The sequence below is a fragment of the Triticum aestivum genome, chromosome 6B (assembly GCF_018294505.1).
Source record: "Triticum aestivum cultivar Chinese Spring chromosome 6B, IWGSC CS RefSeq v2.1, whole genome shotgun sequence".
Lineage (NCBI taxonomy): Eukaryota > Viridiplantae > Streptophyta > Magnoliopsida > Poales > Poaceae > Triticum > Triticum aestivum.
The window spans coordinates 178,508,821-178,521,187 of NC_057810.1; the positions used below are offsets into that span (position 1 = coordinate 178,508,821).

The following is a 12,367-nucleotide window of genomic DNA, read 5'->3' on the forward strand; positions in this document are numbered from 1 at the left end:
GCCACCTCAGGCCTCCCCAGCGCGCCCGACGATGCGCCTCGACGTCTGCGACACGCTACACCCCTGTCCCCCTCCTCCTTCTCCCTCCTCCTGCCTACTCTCGCACGCGCACCGGCCGCCCGAGCGCTCCAATGGGCAGCCTCACACGCGCGATGCTCTGGCCCTTCCCCGCTATCTCTATTCTCTCCCCTCGCCCTAGACCAACCCCACGAGCGCCCCAGACACTCCCACGCGCGCCCCCGTGGCCTCCAGCAACGGCTAGAAGCTCGCCGACGCACGAGCCACGGTGCACCTCGCCCCCTTCTATTTAAGGCCACCCCCGAGCCTCCTCTCTACTCCTTTGCCTCTCTCTCCCTCCCGTGCACCCCCTGGACCAACCCACTTCCCTCCTCGTGCCCTCCTTGCATCTCCATGGCTGGAGCAATGCCGCCGGCCTCCGCCTAAATTCGCGCTCCGTGGCCTCTCCCCTTCCCTTTAGACTCCACTAGAGCACCTCCAGCATCACCTCCGCATCGGGCAAAGCTGCAGTAAGCACTACGCCTACTTCACTGATCTGTCATATTACATACTTTTTCGGTTTTGTTTATGACTTCTTTCCTTTTCCTTTTTTCCTTTTCTCTTTTCCCTTTTTCCTTTTTTCCTTTTTCGTTTCTGTTTTTTTGATTTTTTCCTTCTTCTTCCTGGTTTGATGTTTTTGTTTCAAATTCATGAACTTTTTTCTTGAAAATCGATGAACTTTTTTTCAAATTCAATGAACCTTTTCTTAATTTGATGAACTTTTTTCAAACCCAATGAACTTTGTTTTAATATTCATTAACTTTTTTTCAAATTCGATGAACTTTTTTTTCAAGTTCGATGAACGTTTTTGAAAATCTATTAACTTTTTTTAATTTGTATTAACATTTTTTTCCAAATTGATGAACGTTTTTCTTCAAATTGATGAACTGTTTTCATTTTTGATGAACTGGTTTTGAAAATCGTGAACTTTTTTCTAATTTGATGAACTTTTTTTCAAAATTGATGATTTTGTTTTCAATTTGGATGAGCTTTTCCCAAATTTGATGAACTTTTTAAATCGTTGCACTTGTTTCCAATTCGACGAACTTTTTCAAATTTCATGAACTTTTTTCATATTCGATGAACTTTTTTTCAAAGTTGATGAAATTTTTTTCAAGCTCACAATCTTTTACCTATGTTGTCTTTTTTTGAAATTCATAAACTCTTTTCGAGTTTGCAAATTTTGTCAAAATATATTGAACGTTTTTGTGAGTAATGGACTTCTTTTGAATTCATGAACTTTTTTTTATCACATGAACATTTTTTAATTTTGGTGAACTTTTTTTCCCATGTTCGTGAACGTCATTTTTGAAATATGTGAACATGTTTTCAAATAATTGGAAACTCTAAACATTACAGTGTACCATGCAATAAATAGTGCGTCTACCTTTCTGTTCTTAAAGGTTTCGCACTGCAATTATTCACTTGCATTTCAGTAGGTAGATTGGTTAGCCTGCTGTACGAAAGGGGCGATGGCGCGAGTTCGAATCCTGTTGCGTACGCATTTTTTGCGGGGTTTTTTTTGGCGCTGCGCGCTCGTGGGCCGGCCCACCGAGACGCTGCTGCGAGCGCCAGTTGCAGCAACCGGCGCCTGCAGCGCTCTATAGGAGGACCCGACGAAACTTCTAGGGATTTTATTTCTTGTAATTTCATTTTTGAAGGTAGGCTTCCGAATATGGAAGCACGTAGGCTAGCTAAATATGCTCTACACCTAGATGAGGGATGGCATTTGTGGCTGCTCCACACTCATGACATTTCTGTTAATCCTGTACTTCGAGTTATTGATCAATAAAGCAGAGGATGTTATCCCTAAAAAAAAGGCTGTTGGCTCGGATATATCCGTAAAAAAGGTGTTGGCTAGATTTTTCTGGAAGATTCATAGATGTGTTGTTGCAAAACCATTTTTTTAAATATATATTCATATTTAAAAAATCCATGTAATATAAAAAATGTTCGTGTATATGAAAAAAAGAAAAGAGGAAACCAGAAAATTAATACTAAAAGAAAAGAAAGAAAATAAAAACCTACGAAGAAGAAAATCGGTATAGAAACAAAAAAGAAAAACATCAGAGGAAAATCGCCGAGAGCCAATTACCGCTCAACGCCGGAGTCGGGTCGGCCCATCAAATTCGCTCTTTGTTACTTGGCAACTACATTACAGATTCTCAAAAATAAAAAACTTAGCAACTACGTACATTGCAAATAGAAACCCATGCTCCCTTGCGCCTTGCGTGTCACACGTGTATCAGAAGATGCATTGAGAGTTTGAACATCTAAGCAATCTATACTGGCCTTTTTCAGACTGATGGAACCTTTCTTTTGTGTTCCTCTAGAAGAGGGGAATTCAATTATTTCAGTTCAAACAAATTTCAAATTTATGTGGACTTTTATTATCCCTGAACCCTACCTTATATATGCATTGGACTCTAAGAGAGCCCCGATGTTGACGCGTCACCAACAACCTCTAGACCCCCCTTCCCCTGCATCGTTGCCGGTGGAGTGAACACCAGCAAAATCTATAAGCGCCCAGTGAAGGTTGTGGCCCGACGTTGTGTCCTCCTTATGGCTTCGGAATTAATGTATCATATCTTGACTCTTGTGGCGTCCTCCTTGTTCTCCGGAGAGTTAAGATTTTCCCGACTACGGTGAGGGATGGGTGATGGCAGCAGCACGCCTTCGGCTTGCTCCAATGCTTGCAGTCCCCGCTAGGTGGTCTACGAACCTGGATGTAATTTTTGTTACTTTTGGTGTTCTTTGTACTGCCTTGATAGTTGATGAATAGATCGAAAGTTTTTCCCGCGAAAAAAATATCTGGCGATGGTGTAGCTTGAAATCCACCTGGAGATATGCAATGCCATTCTGAGGGGTGGAAATGGGAATAACATAATTTTGTCCGTTGAGGGAGCAATTTAGGTGGTGTTTTAGAGTTTAGGAATGGAAGTTATGCTTAGACGGTACTAATTGAGAGATGGATGTGGCATTTTTGTTTCCTTCTTTTAAAAAAAATACAGGGCAGATAACTAGGGGGAAATGAAGATGGTTTGACCCGGAGTGTGGCTTGGCTAGGTAGCCTCACAAAAACCAAATCACGACAGTCCTCATTCTTATTTCAAAACAGGTCTTTTTGCAACCAAAAACAAAAACAGGTCCTTTGCCACATGAAAAAGGAAGCATCGCATGGAGCGCATGGTCTCCATCGGAATCTTATCGTGATTCGTCAGCCTTCACTTTACCCTTCTCTCGAGATCCATATCAAAAATTTCCCCAAAAACGGATTCTGAACATTTGAAAGTGATAAGTGATAACGAGAAGATCTCCAACAGCTTAGCCTCAACTCCCATGAGGATCTTTGTTTTTGACCGGATAGAAGAACTCCAAGACCGCAACAGCTCCTCGCCGATCACATGACGATCATGCCACGATCTCAACAGCTCCCAGACCGCAACGGTGTCGATTGGGGTAGGTGCGAGGCATGACCAGATCCTGTCCGATCTGGGCCAACCAATGCACATAGACATATGTTTCTGCGCCGATCCCCCGATCCAACAGGCAACAGCTTATCCACACGACATGTCTGCAACACTCCCGAAAAAGAGTTTATCAGATAAGAAAAGGAAGTGCTTAGCTGTGCCCATTTCTGTCCTTATAGAAACAGTTAAATTGTTCAGCTTGCACCGATGAGTTCGTAGCTCATTGCGGCATTTTATATGCGTCATAATTGAGGGTTTGTGTGCCGCAAAAACTCGGGAAAATACGGTGGCTCTTCGTCACTAGGTTCAATCCATAATGACAGGTGGTGGTGGACACCTGGTATTTCTACATTTTTTTCTCTTTTAGGCTAAAAGGACACCTGGTATTTCTGCATTGATGAAATGTCTTCCGTGGAGTTAAGAAAATGGTGAGAGTTATGAAATATTGTAAGTGGACATTGACATCAGGTTCTGGTTTGCAGAGTAGTAGTGATGTCTTTTTCCGGCTGAGCCTGCAAATGATGGTATTATTTGTTGCAGAACTGGTAAGACAAGCAACCTCTGGAGATTGGTTTCTGATGCTGCATGGTTAGAAATTGTCATGGCACACTCACATAAGCAAAGAAGATAATATAAGTTTTATTGGCATAAAAGTAAGCTATCAAGAACAAATATTTGTAGAAAATCATCTTCAGACACATATCTCGGATCGATGGAATGGGACACATCACCACGCGCAAAAGAAACGGGTCAGATGTTTGCTTCGCAAGAAAGGAGGTCACTTCATAGCCGAAGGTCCACTATCCTCTTTCTCTTAGAACCTCTAGTTCAGCAATATGAAATACCAAGAACAAAACGAGCTGTGGGTGCCATTTCAGATGGTCCAAAGTTGCGGTTGTGCTCTTAACTGCATACCTCAATGCTACCTAATACCAGCAAGACTACATAATGTCCTTTCAAGGCACTAGGATTAAGGACCATGAGCCACATGCCTGATCTTAATCTGACAGACATGGGCAACCATTAATTGGGCCTGAAGCTTTGATGAATTTAACAGTGGACAGTTGAAGTTGTGTGTACTAAAACAGCTAGCCTATTTCCAGAACAAGCTCTGCAAAGCATTCAGTTTACTAAGAAAATAATGTAGGAAAATAAAATTCAACTTCTTGTTAAGAATATTTTGATACTAACAGTTTGAGTTTCCTATTTTTTATCATAGAACATCGAAGTTGTGTGTAGTAAACAGCCAGCCTTTTTCCAGAACAAGCTCTGCGAAACTAATGCAGGAAAATAAAATTCAACTTCTTGTTAAGAATATTCTGATACTAACAGTTTGAGCTTCCTATTTTTTTATAGTAGAACATCAAAGTACAAGGAAATGATTAGCAGAGGAACACAATCCAAGTACAGCTAAAACAGCAATAAGTTGGTGTTTGTCAGCAGGCATGAATTGGCCCCTAGAGAATAAAAAAGGAAAAAAAGAAGAAGTGCATCCAACTAACTTGCCACCATATTTAAGCAGTCGTCATGCTACCCTCTCAGAAGATTTAGCTCCCTCTTCCTCCCTTCTCCCTCCAAACCAAACTCCTTGTTCTTCATCACCATCATCAGGCTCTAGTTTGCTTTCTTGATTCCTCTACAGAGTGAGACTAGTTCTGAAGATTCAGAAATAAAGTCGGCTTTTCGGAGTTTTCGGGCAGCTTAAGAGATACTTTGATCTTGAGGTAAGCTGCCTTCTGCTCTTCTGTACACGTCGTGTGGATATGTATATGGTTCCGGGCCTCTGAGAAGCTTTTGTTTAACACGACATGAGAGCTGAATTTCCCGAGAAGGCGAGAACAGCTTAAATCCTAGCATACATTTGTTCTGATGCATCTGTGATCTTATTGGACATTTCCATTCTCGTAGGAGCTTTTCTTTGTGTAGGCCCTCACAAATGGCGGTAAAGATGAAAGGAATCTTCAAAGGGCTGAGGATATTCTCGCACATGTTTGGTAATAATAATCCCATCTTTCTTTCTTGTTCCTCGGTCCTCCCATTTCAAGAACAACTTCAAAAGAAATAGAAAAATACAATTAGGGCCCAACCGGGTTCGAACCGGTGACCTATTGATCTGCAGTCAATTGCTCTACCACTGAGCTATGGACCCATTTGTGTATTATTTGATACATAATTCTACTCAAAGTATTGTGTTTATGGCTATGATTCATCACATAAATTAATGAATGTAATTTCTACTTACACATGTAACTGTTGTTCTACTGCAGCTCAAAAGGAGCATGAGATGGAAATTGGGTTCCCTACAGATGTAAAACATGTGGCTCACATAGGGTTGGGCACCAGTGACACATCTCCAAGCTGGGTAAACATACAAATAACTTGAAGGCCTTTTCAAATTATCTTCTTGTAGATCACCAGACTTTATTATGCCACCATATTTTGAGTCTATTGTCTTCTAGTATTGTCACTGATGGGTAGTGTGCAATGTTCATTTTAGATGAATGAGTTCAAGTCATCAGAAGATTTATCTGCAGGCTCTCTGAGCACAGCTGAGCAGTCAAGACAGACTTCTTGGACCTCTACAGGTAATTAGCATCCTCTCATTTATCTCTGTCAAGAGTTAAATATATTCAACATCCAAAAAAGACATAAATATATTCAAAAAAGGATAAAGTTTCATTCAGGGGTGATCCCTGATTTTCCACCATAAAAGTTTCACATCCTTTGTATGTGACTCACATGTGGGCCTGGACCGGATCCACCTTGTCAGTGTCACGATGACGGATTTGTATATAAATTAAAACATATACCTATATAAGACCATGCCTCTGTTATTGCAAATCTGCATGACTAATCATTAATGTGCATAAGCATGAGAATCTTCCTGAGCTGTTTTCTAATGATCAGTAGTAGTGGCGTAGCACTACACAGTTTTCCCCATTGGTTGCCTCCATGTTTACTAGGTGCTGACCAGTAGTATTTTATGTCTGCAGACTTTGAGCCAGCAAGATCTATGCTGCCAACTGAGATTAATTTCCCAGACAGACCTGCACAGGAGTCCTCCTCCTGCCCCCCAAGAGGCCCCAGGAAGGCAAGGAGGAAGAAGACCAGGACATCGTCACCCACCTCCTCTGCAAGATCATCTTCCTCGAGGTCGAGGGCCTCCTTCGCGACGGCGTTCGACGATTTCAACGAGTCGCAAAGAGGGCTTCGGGTCGTGTAAAAAACCATGTGTGACCACCTTGCATATAATACATGTTTCGGGTTTAGGGAGGGGAGGTGATTTGTGAATTGCTTTATTCTTTGTCCAGTTTAACAGTTGGAGCCATAGTTGGAAATGCAAAAGTAAGTTGGAAGTTGATCCATGTTTTGTCCATAAAGCTTTGGTATCACACAATCACAGATCTTGTTTCACATTGTTTTTCAAAGACGCGTAACTGTAAAGAAATGCTAATCAAAGGCATGCCTGCCAGAGTAATGTCAATGATCATGACATGTTGTGGACTAAGAAGCATGAGACCAGGCACTGTGAACTGTTTGTTTTCCACGCCACCAGGACAACGTGCTACTGACCGGCATGATGAGATGCAGAGATGGTTCATCATGCCCATCACTTTGTTCAAGAGCCATGTATGTTCTTCAGAGAACATCATGGCTGATATTATGGGCTGCCACATTGGTCAGCTAACTTTGATCAGCATTTTGCAATTAGGTCAGTAACAATCTACCTGATGTGATTATGCAGCTGCAGCATGTCTTCCTTGAACAGTGTGAAGCATATTTTTTGGATGTATTACTGAAAGGTTTATAAGGTCAAGCAGATAGACGAAGATCCTCGCCAAAACATTGCGAGAATCTTATTGTGACCATAAGGTAAAGTGAGGCAAGGAATATATTATATTTTTTTGAGGGCTAGGAATATATTATATGAATAATAGCATCAGCATCAACTATCAAGTAGGAGTAGACAACAAGAATCGTGTGCTATGCGGCACTTACCGAAAAGAAGAGCCTTACAAGGAGATCAAAAGAAGACTTTCTGAAGGATTCTTTTTTCAGTCATATTTGGGAGAAGCATGGGGTTTCAGGCTGAAGCTGGCTTCACGCTCCATTTTACCGTTGTAGCTCGCATCGCGGTTTGAGCCATCTACTAGTCTTTATAACCATGTTCTGGCACGTTTAGCTAGGGGCTGAAATTTTTGGAAAGTTTCAGCCAGTTTTTGTCCTCACCATCACATACAAAACTAAAAAAACATACTATAAAATAGTACTAGAAATAACAGAATAAGTGGAAACTCCATACAAGTAACTGAAACGCCATTTGGAGAAAAAGTGGCTGGAACCTAAAATAATAGCCAGACACCTGCATTTTATCAAGTCAGGTAAGGAAAAATCAGATCGAATGTTTCAAAGTTCAAAGAGGGGCCTCAGCTAATTAATCAGCATCAGGCATCTCGTCGACCAACTTAACGGGACCCCAACGGCAATGCAAAGCGCATGCATCCTATTCCTCCTCGTCGTCGTTGCACGGTTCGGTGATTGACCGACCACCATAACGTGTCGCGACCCTCGTGCCAAAGCACAAACCCCCCATGGAGAACGACGTCACAAGCCATGAATATATGCCTGTGGCACTCCGCAAAGGCTCCGTCAGCTCAGCTGCAGCAGAGCAGTGCAGAGCACAGCAGAGAGGACGCCATTACAGCCAGGGCAAGCACAAAGACAGCTCGAAAACTTGGCGGAGAGATAGTTCGGCTAGCTCAAGGTGTCCATGGAAAGCAAGGCACCCCGTGGGCACTACAGCTCATGAGGGCCGGGCGTCGATCGAGGACTACAAATAGCCGGCGGCCTCAAGCTCTTGCATCTCATCGAGCGGAGGAAGAAGCACCTGCGCAATCTTGATCGGTCGTGTGACTGTCTAGCTAGGGAGTTAATTTAGTTTTGCAGTGATGGCGAAGGGTGCTGGTTACGGGCTTGGGTTCGTCTGCTTCGCTCTTGTGGCGGCGATGGCCGGCGCGGTGCAGTTCAAGGTCGGCGGCGACAGCGGGTGGAGCGTGGCCGGCGCCAGCAAGGAGTCGTACAACACTTGGGCGATGAAGAACAGGTTCCAGGTCGGAGACACTCTAGGTAATCCAGACACGATCGATCACCTTCGGGCTTCGGCAAGGATCAAGATTTCGTCTGCCATGGCCATGATCAGACCTTCGACCTCTTCTTCTTCTTGATGTGTTGTTAATGGTGGTATTGTGCTTGTGCAGTGTTCGTGTACCCCAAGGACAAGGACTCGGTGCTGGTGGTGCAGCCGTCCGACTACAACGCCTGCAACACGTCGTCGTACGACAAGAAGTTCGCCGACGGCAACACCGTCTTCACCCTGGACCACGCCGGCGCCTTCTTCTTCGTCAGCGGCGTCGAGGCCAACTGCCGCGCCAACGAGAAGCTCATCGTCATGGTCCTCGCCGGCCGCAACGGCACAGGCACGGCCGCCGCGCCGCCGCCTTCGACGCCCGCCGCTCCGGCACCAGCAACGTCATCTCCACCTCCGGCCGCTTCCAGCCCGCCGCCTGCGACGCCCACCTCACCAACCCCCGCGGCGCCCAGTCCCACCTCGGCTCCTCCTCCCGCCTCCGCTTCCGCCCCGCCACCGGCCTCTTCCCCTGCATCTGCTCCTCCGACCTCGTCGCCCACTGCTCCGGCGTCCCCGCCTCTGCCCACTCCGTCGGCCCCGACCGGCGCCCCGCCGATGGCGCCCTCGGCGAACGCTCCGGCCGGCGCAGACGGAGGAAGCACGAACTCAACGGGCACGTCATCGTCCCCGCCTCCAGCCGGCTCCAACGAGCGGAACGGCGCCACGCTCACGGTTACCGGCGCCACAGGTCTCGCCGGATCGGCCGCGGCCTGCATCGTCGGCTACGCCATGCTCGCTCTGTGAAGCGTGACCGGAGAAGGGTGACTACTACAACTACAGTAACTACTGTACTAACTAAGACGAGTGATCTGTGTGTGCATCGACTATCGATTGACCTCTTTGTGTTGTATACGTATTCGTTTTCCATCGGATGAATGAAATAAGAAAGAGACGACGAGATTCTTGAGAAAAACGGTCGAAACTCGCATGGCGATGCCTTGTCGGCCAGCCCCCGCGGCAGCGCCGGCGATGCAGGGGGAGCCAGGAAAGAGAGGGCAGCGGTAGTCGCGGCGTGCGCGATGGAGGGTAGAAAGAGATAGAGTGCCCGGTTTTTGCCGTTTTTTCCATTAGGCCTCGTTTGGCACAAAGGGATTTGGGAGGATTTCAGAGGCGGGGATTTGGGAGGATTTGATGAATCCCTCCCTTCCACCCAATCCCCTCAAAACCCCTTGAATTCCCAAAACCCCTTCATCCCCAATTCTCTTCGTTTAAAGTTTCTGTTTGGTAGGCAGTGTTTGTCAAATTGACATAACATGGTGTAGAACATCTAAAAATTCAATTTTTACAATGTAACTAACTCCCTTATATCCTTGCTACGGAATTGTAAAGGCCACCTAATAAAAATGAGAAAAACTGCTAGAGGGGAATAATTTAGCAGTAGTTTTTTCCAGCAGCAACATAATTTTGCATGACTCAAAATCAATATATCATCACAACAACATCATAATTTATCATAACAACATGACTTCGAATCCCAAATCCCAGGAATCATAATTTATCATGACAATATGATCTTTCGTAGCAACAACAATTCATCATAGCCCCAACATAATTTTGCAGCAAAGATATATCAATCTTTTGGTGTGATGATCATCTATCTTTGAGAATCTGAGAGAAAGTTATCCCTCCAGCTTGTTTATTGTTGCTTCTTTTGGTGCTTGAGAACCTGATGAAACAAAAGGAGAAGAATATTAGAGTGCCTTCAAAATAACTTATAACTATAAGTTTTGCTAGATGAACATTAGAGTGCCTTCTGGAACATAAGTAGGCATGTAGTACAGCAAGTTTCAGGAATAGAACAAGCAAGGAGTATTGTACTTGTAGTAGGAGCATTGTACTACTAGCAAGAAACAAGCTGTATATATTAAAGCAAAGTTTCCGGCAAGCAACATTAATTTGATTTTTTCTTCATTTTCTTTTTGTAGGTGCGCAGCAAGCAAACGGGAGTACTCCAAACAATACAGATGGTACTACTGATACAAGCAATACAAATAACACTGCACAGCCAAATACAAGCTACAGCAATACTGAATTTATATTGGAGCTACAGAAAATCCTACTCCTGATTTAATGGCATTTGTACACAAGATCAACAATTTTATTGAAGTTCAATACTACTCCTGATTTGTTCTAACAGCAAGCAAGCAAGGAGCAAGATCAAGGGATCCTTGAATCAAACGGTCAAGGGTAGTTTTCTCGGATCCACATCAATTGTATCCTCTTTTTTTGGGTAGAACTAGTCTAAAACTGAAGTGACCAGAATATACTGATGCTAATAGGAACAAGGTAGCTTACCTTAGATACGTTGAGTCAACTCTGCCATTTCGCTCCGAAGAAACACTGCAGCACTTTCTTCATCTTCAGCGGCAGAATTAAGAAAGATCTCACGGTTCTCAACACTTTTGAACACTTTGTAGGCAGTGGCTCTTTCATCGCGGTGGATACTTTCCATCTTGTGCAAAACAGCAATGCACTTGCTGATGGAGAATTCTTGGGCATTTTTTGCCCCGGCCAATAGAGCAGACTCCTCCTCCGCTTGCTTCCGTTTGATCTCCACATATTGTGACATCACTTCCACCATAGGATCATCACGCTTCTTACCCTTCTTTGATTCCTTCACATGCTTGTTATTTGAAGTAGCAACACCACCTCTTTGTGTGGCATCTCTTGAACCATCACTTGGGGCAGCACCTCTTGGACCATCACTTGGGACAGCATCTCTGGGACCATCACTTGGGGCAGCATCACTTGGACCATCACTTGGGGCGGCATCTCTTGGATCATCATACATGTGTAAATCATCACCGTATTGATTCAGGTCAAAAGAGAAAGCAGTCTTCTCTCTTTCAACTTCGAGATCACCATCACTCACTTCTGTAACCTCAGTTGATGTGAAATTGAAGTTACCTTCTGCTATATGCCCTGCACAAACACCCAAGTTATCATTAAAGGCCACACAACAATGAGATGAAAATTCATTATAAAGGTCAACAAAAAGAGAGGAAATGAAAATCCATTCAACTCAGTAACTCACCATCATACAGATCACCAAGCTTATCGTAGAGGGGAAAGGGCTTATTCTGGAACTTAGCTATTTCTGGCCACGACTGTATATATAAAAGAAATGATTTATCAAACTTAGACTGCTCAAAAATAAGATTGATTACAAAAGCATGGAATACAAGTCATCAAGTTTTGCAAAGACAAAATGCACTACACTAGAACTTACAGTCATCAAGTTTTGCCAAAGATGTGCGTCAGCATCTATCATGTGTGTATGATAGTTCCAGCTGACACCTCTCTGTTTGCGGGCATCCTTAAGAAGTCTGTATTGAGCTTTCAAGTCTTTCTGTTTTTCTTGAATCTGTAGCTTTGTAAAATTAGTGTGTCCATATCTTTCATGAAATAAATCTTCCATCCTATTCCATGCTTCAGTTGACCAACCATTCTGTCCCCTATGGTACGGAGTGTTGTGCTCCTGAAGTATCTCTACTAAACCCTTTTCCAAAGCTGGGTTCCATTGAGCTCTTGGCTTTTTAACTACACCAACACAAATTTACATTGTTCAAACTTAATGCTCAACATGATAAGAGGAGTTACTACCATTCAATTTGAAAACAAATAGTGATAAACTTTAGGAGGACTAGTGAAA

The 12,367-nt window shown here is 43.9% G+C and overlaps 3 protein-coding genes and 1 non-coding gene across 4 annotated transcripts; 2 read left to right on the plus strand and 2 right to left on the minus strand.

Moving 5' to 3' along the window:
• The first annotated feature begins 5,059 nt into the window (after window positions 1–5,059).
• On the plus strand, window positions 5,060–6,903 carry LOC123133896 (CRIB domain-containing protein RIC10-like). The gene is made up of 5 exons (XM_044553287.1): window positions 5,060–5,251; window positions 5,436–5,521; window positions 5,795–5,889; window positions 6,025–6,112; window positions 6,521–6,903. The coding sequence occupies exons 2-5, from the start codon at window positions 5,464–5,466 to the stop codon at window positions 6,748–6,750; spliced, it is 471 nt and encodes a 156-aa protein (XP_044409222.1). The 5' UTR covers window positions 5,060–5,251; window positions 5,436–5,463; the 3' UTR covers window positions 6,751–6,903.
• Window positions 5,605–5,676, minus strand: TRNAC-GCA (transfer RNA cysteine (anticodon GCA)). The gene has a single exon. It is a non-coding gene; the product is annotated as a tRNA-Cys (tRNA).
• Window positions 6,904–8,153: 1,250 nt separating the features above from the next.
• On the plus strand, window positions 8,154–9,628 carry LOC123136439 (early nodulin-like protein 2). Its single transcript, XM_044555800.1, has 2 exons — window positions 8,154–8,654; window positions 8,786–9,628. Exons 1-2 carry the CDS (start codon window positions 8,477–8,479, stop codon window positions 9,457–9,459), a joined length of 852 nt encoding a protein of 283 aa, XP_044411735.1. The 5' UTR covers window positions 8,154–8,476; the 3' UTR covers window positions 9,460–9,628.
• Window positions 9,629–10,085: 457 nt separating this feature from the next.
• LOC123133898 (uncharacterized) lies at window positions 10,086–12,085 on the minus strand. The gene is made up of 4 exons (XM_044553288.1): window positions 11,945–12,085; window positions 11,750–11,822; window positions 11,011–11,637; window positions 10,086–10,381 (listed from the first exon to the last, which is right to left on the minus strand). Exons 1-3 carry the CDS (start codon window positions 11,984–11,986, stop codon window positions 11,012–11,014), a joined length of 741 nt encoding a protein of 246 aa, XP_044409223.1. The 5' UTR covers window positions 11,987–12,085; the 3' UTR covers window positions 10,086–10,381; window position 11,011.
• Window positions 12,086–12,367: the final 282 nt, after the last annotated feature.

Coding starts and splice junctions, on each gene's coding strand:
- LOC123133898 (XM_044553288.1), bottom strand. CDS start 11,986: ATGATAGATGCTGACGCACATCTTTGGCAAAACTTGATGACT. Junction 11,823..11,944: donor TTTGGCAAAACTTGATGACT/GTAAGTTCTAGT, acceptor TTATATATACAG/TCGTGGCCAGAAATAGCTAA. Junction 11,638..11,749: donor GCTTGGTGATCTGTATGATG/GTGAGTTACTGA, acceptor GTGTTTGTGCAG/GGCATATAGCAGAAGGTAAC.
- LOC123133896 (XM_044553287.1), top strand. CDS start 5,464: ATGGCGGTAAAGATGAAAGGAATCTTCAAAGGGCTGAGGATATTCTCG. Junction 5,522..5,794: donor GATATTCTCGCACATGTTTG/GTAATAATAATC, acceptor GTTCTACTGCAG/CTCAAAAGGAGCATGAGATG. Junction 6,113..6,520: donor GACTTCTTGGACCTCTACAG/GTAATTAGCATC, acceptor TTATGTCTGCAG/ACTTTGAGCCAGCAAGATCT.
- LOC123136439 (XM_044555800.1), top strand. CDS start 8,477: ATGGCGAAGGGTGCTGGTTACGGGCTTGGGTTCGTCTGCTTCGCTCTT. Junction 8,655..8,785: donor CCAGGTCGGAGACACTCTAG/GTAATCCAGACA, acceptor GTGCTTGTGCAG/TGTTCGTGTACCCCAAGGAC.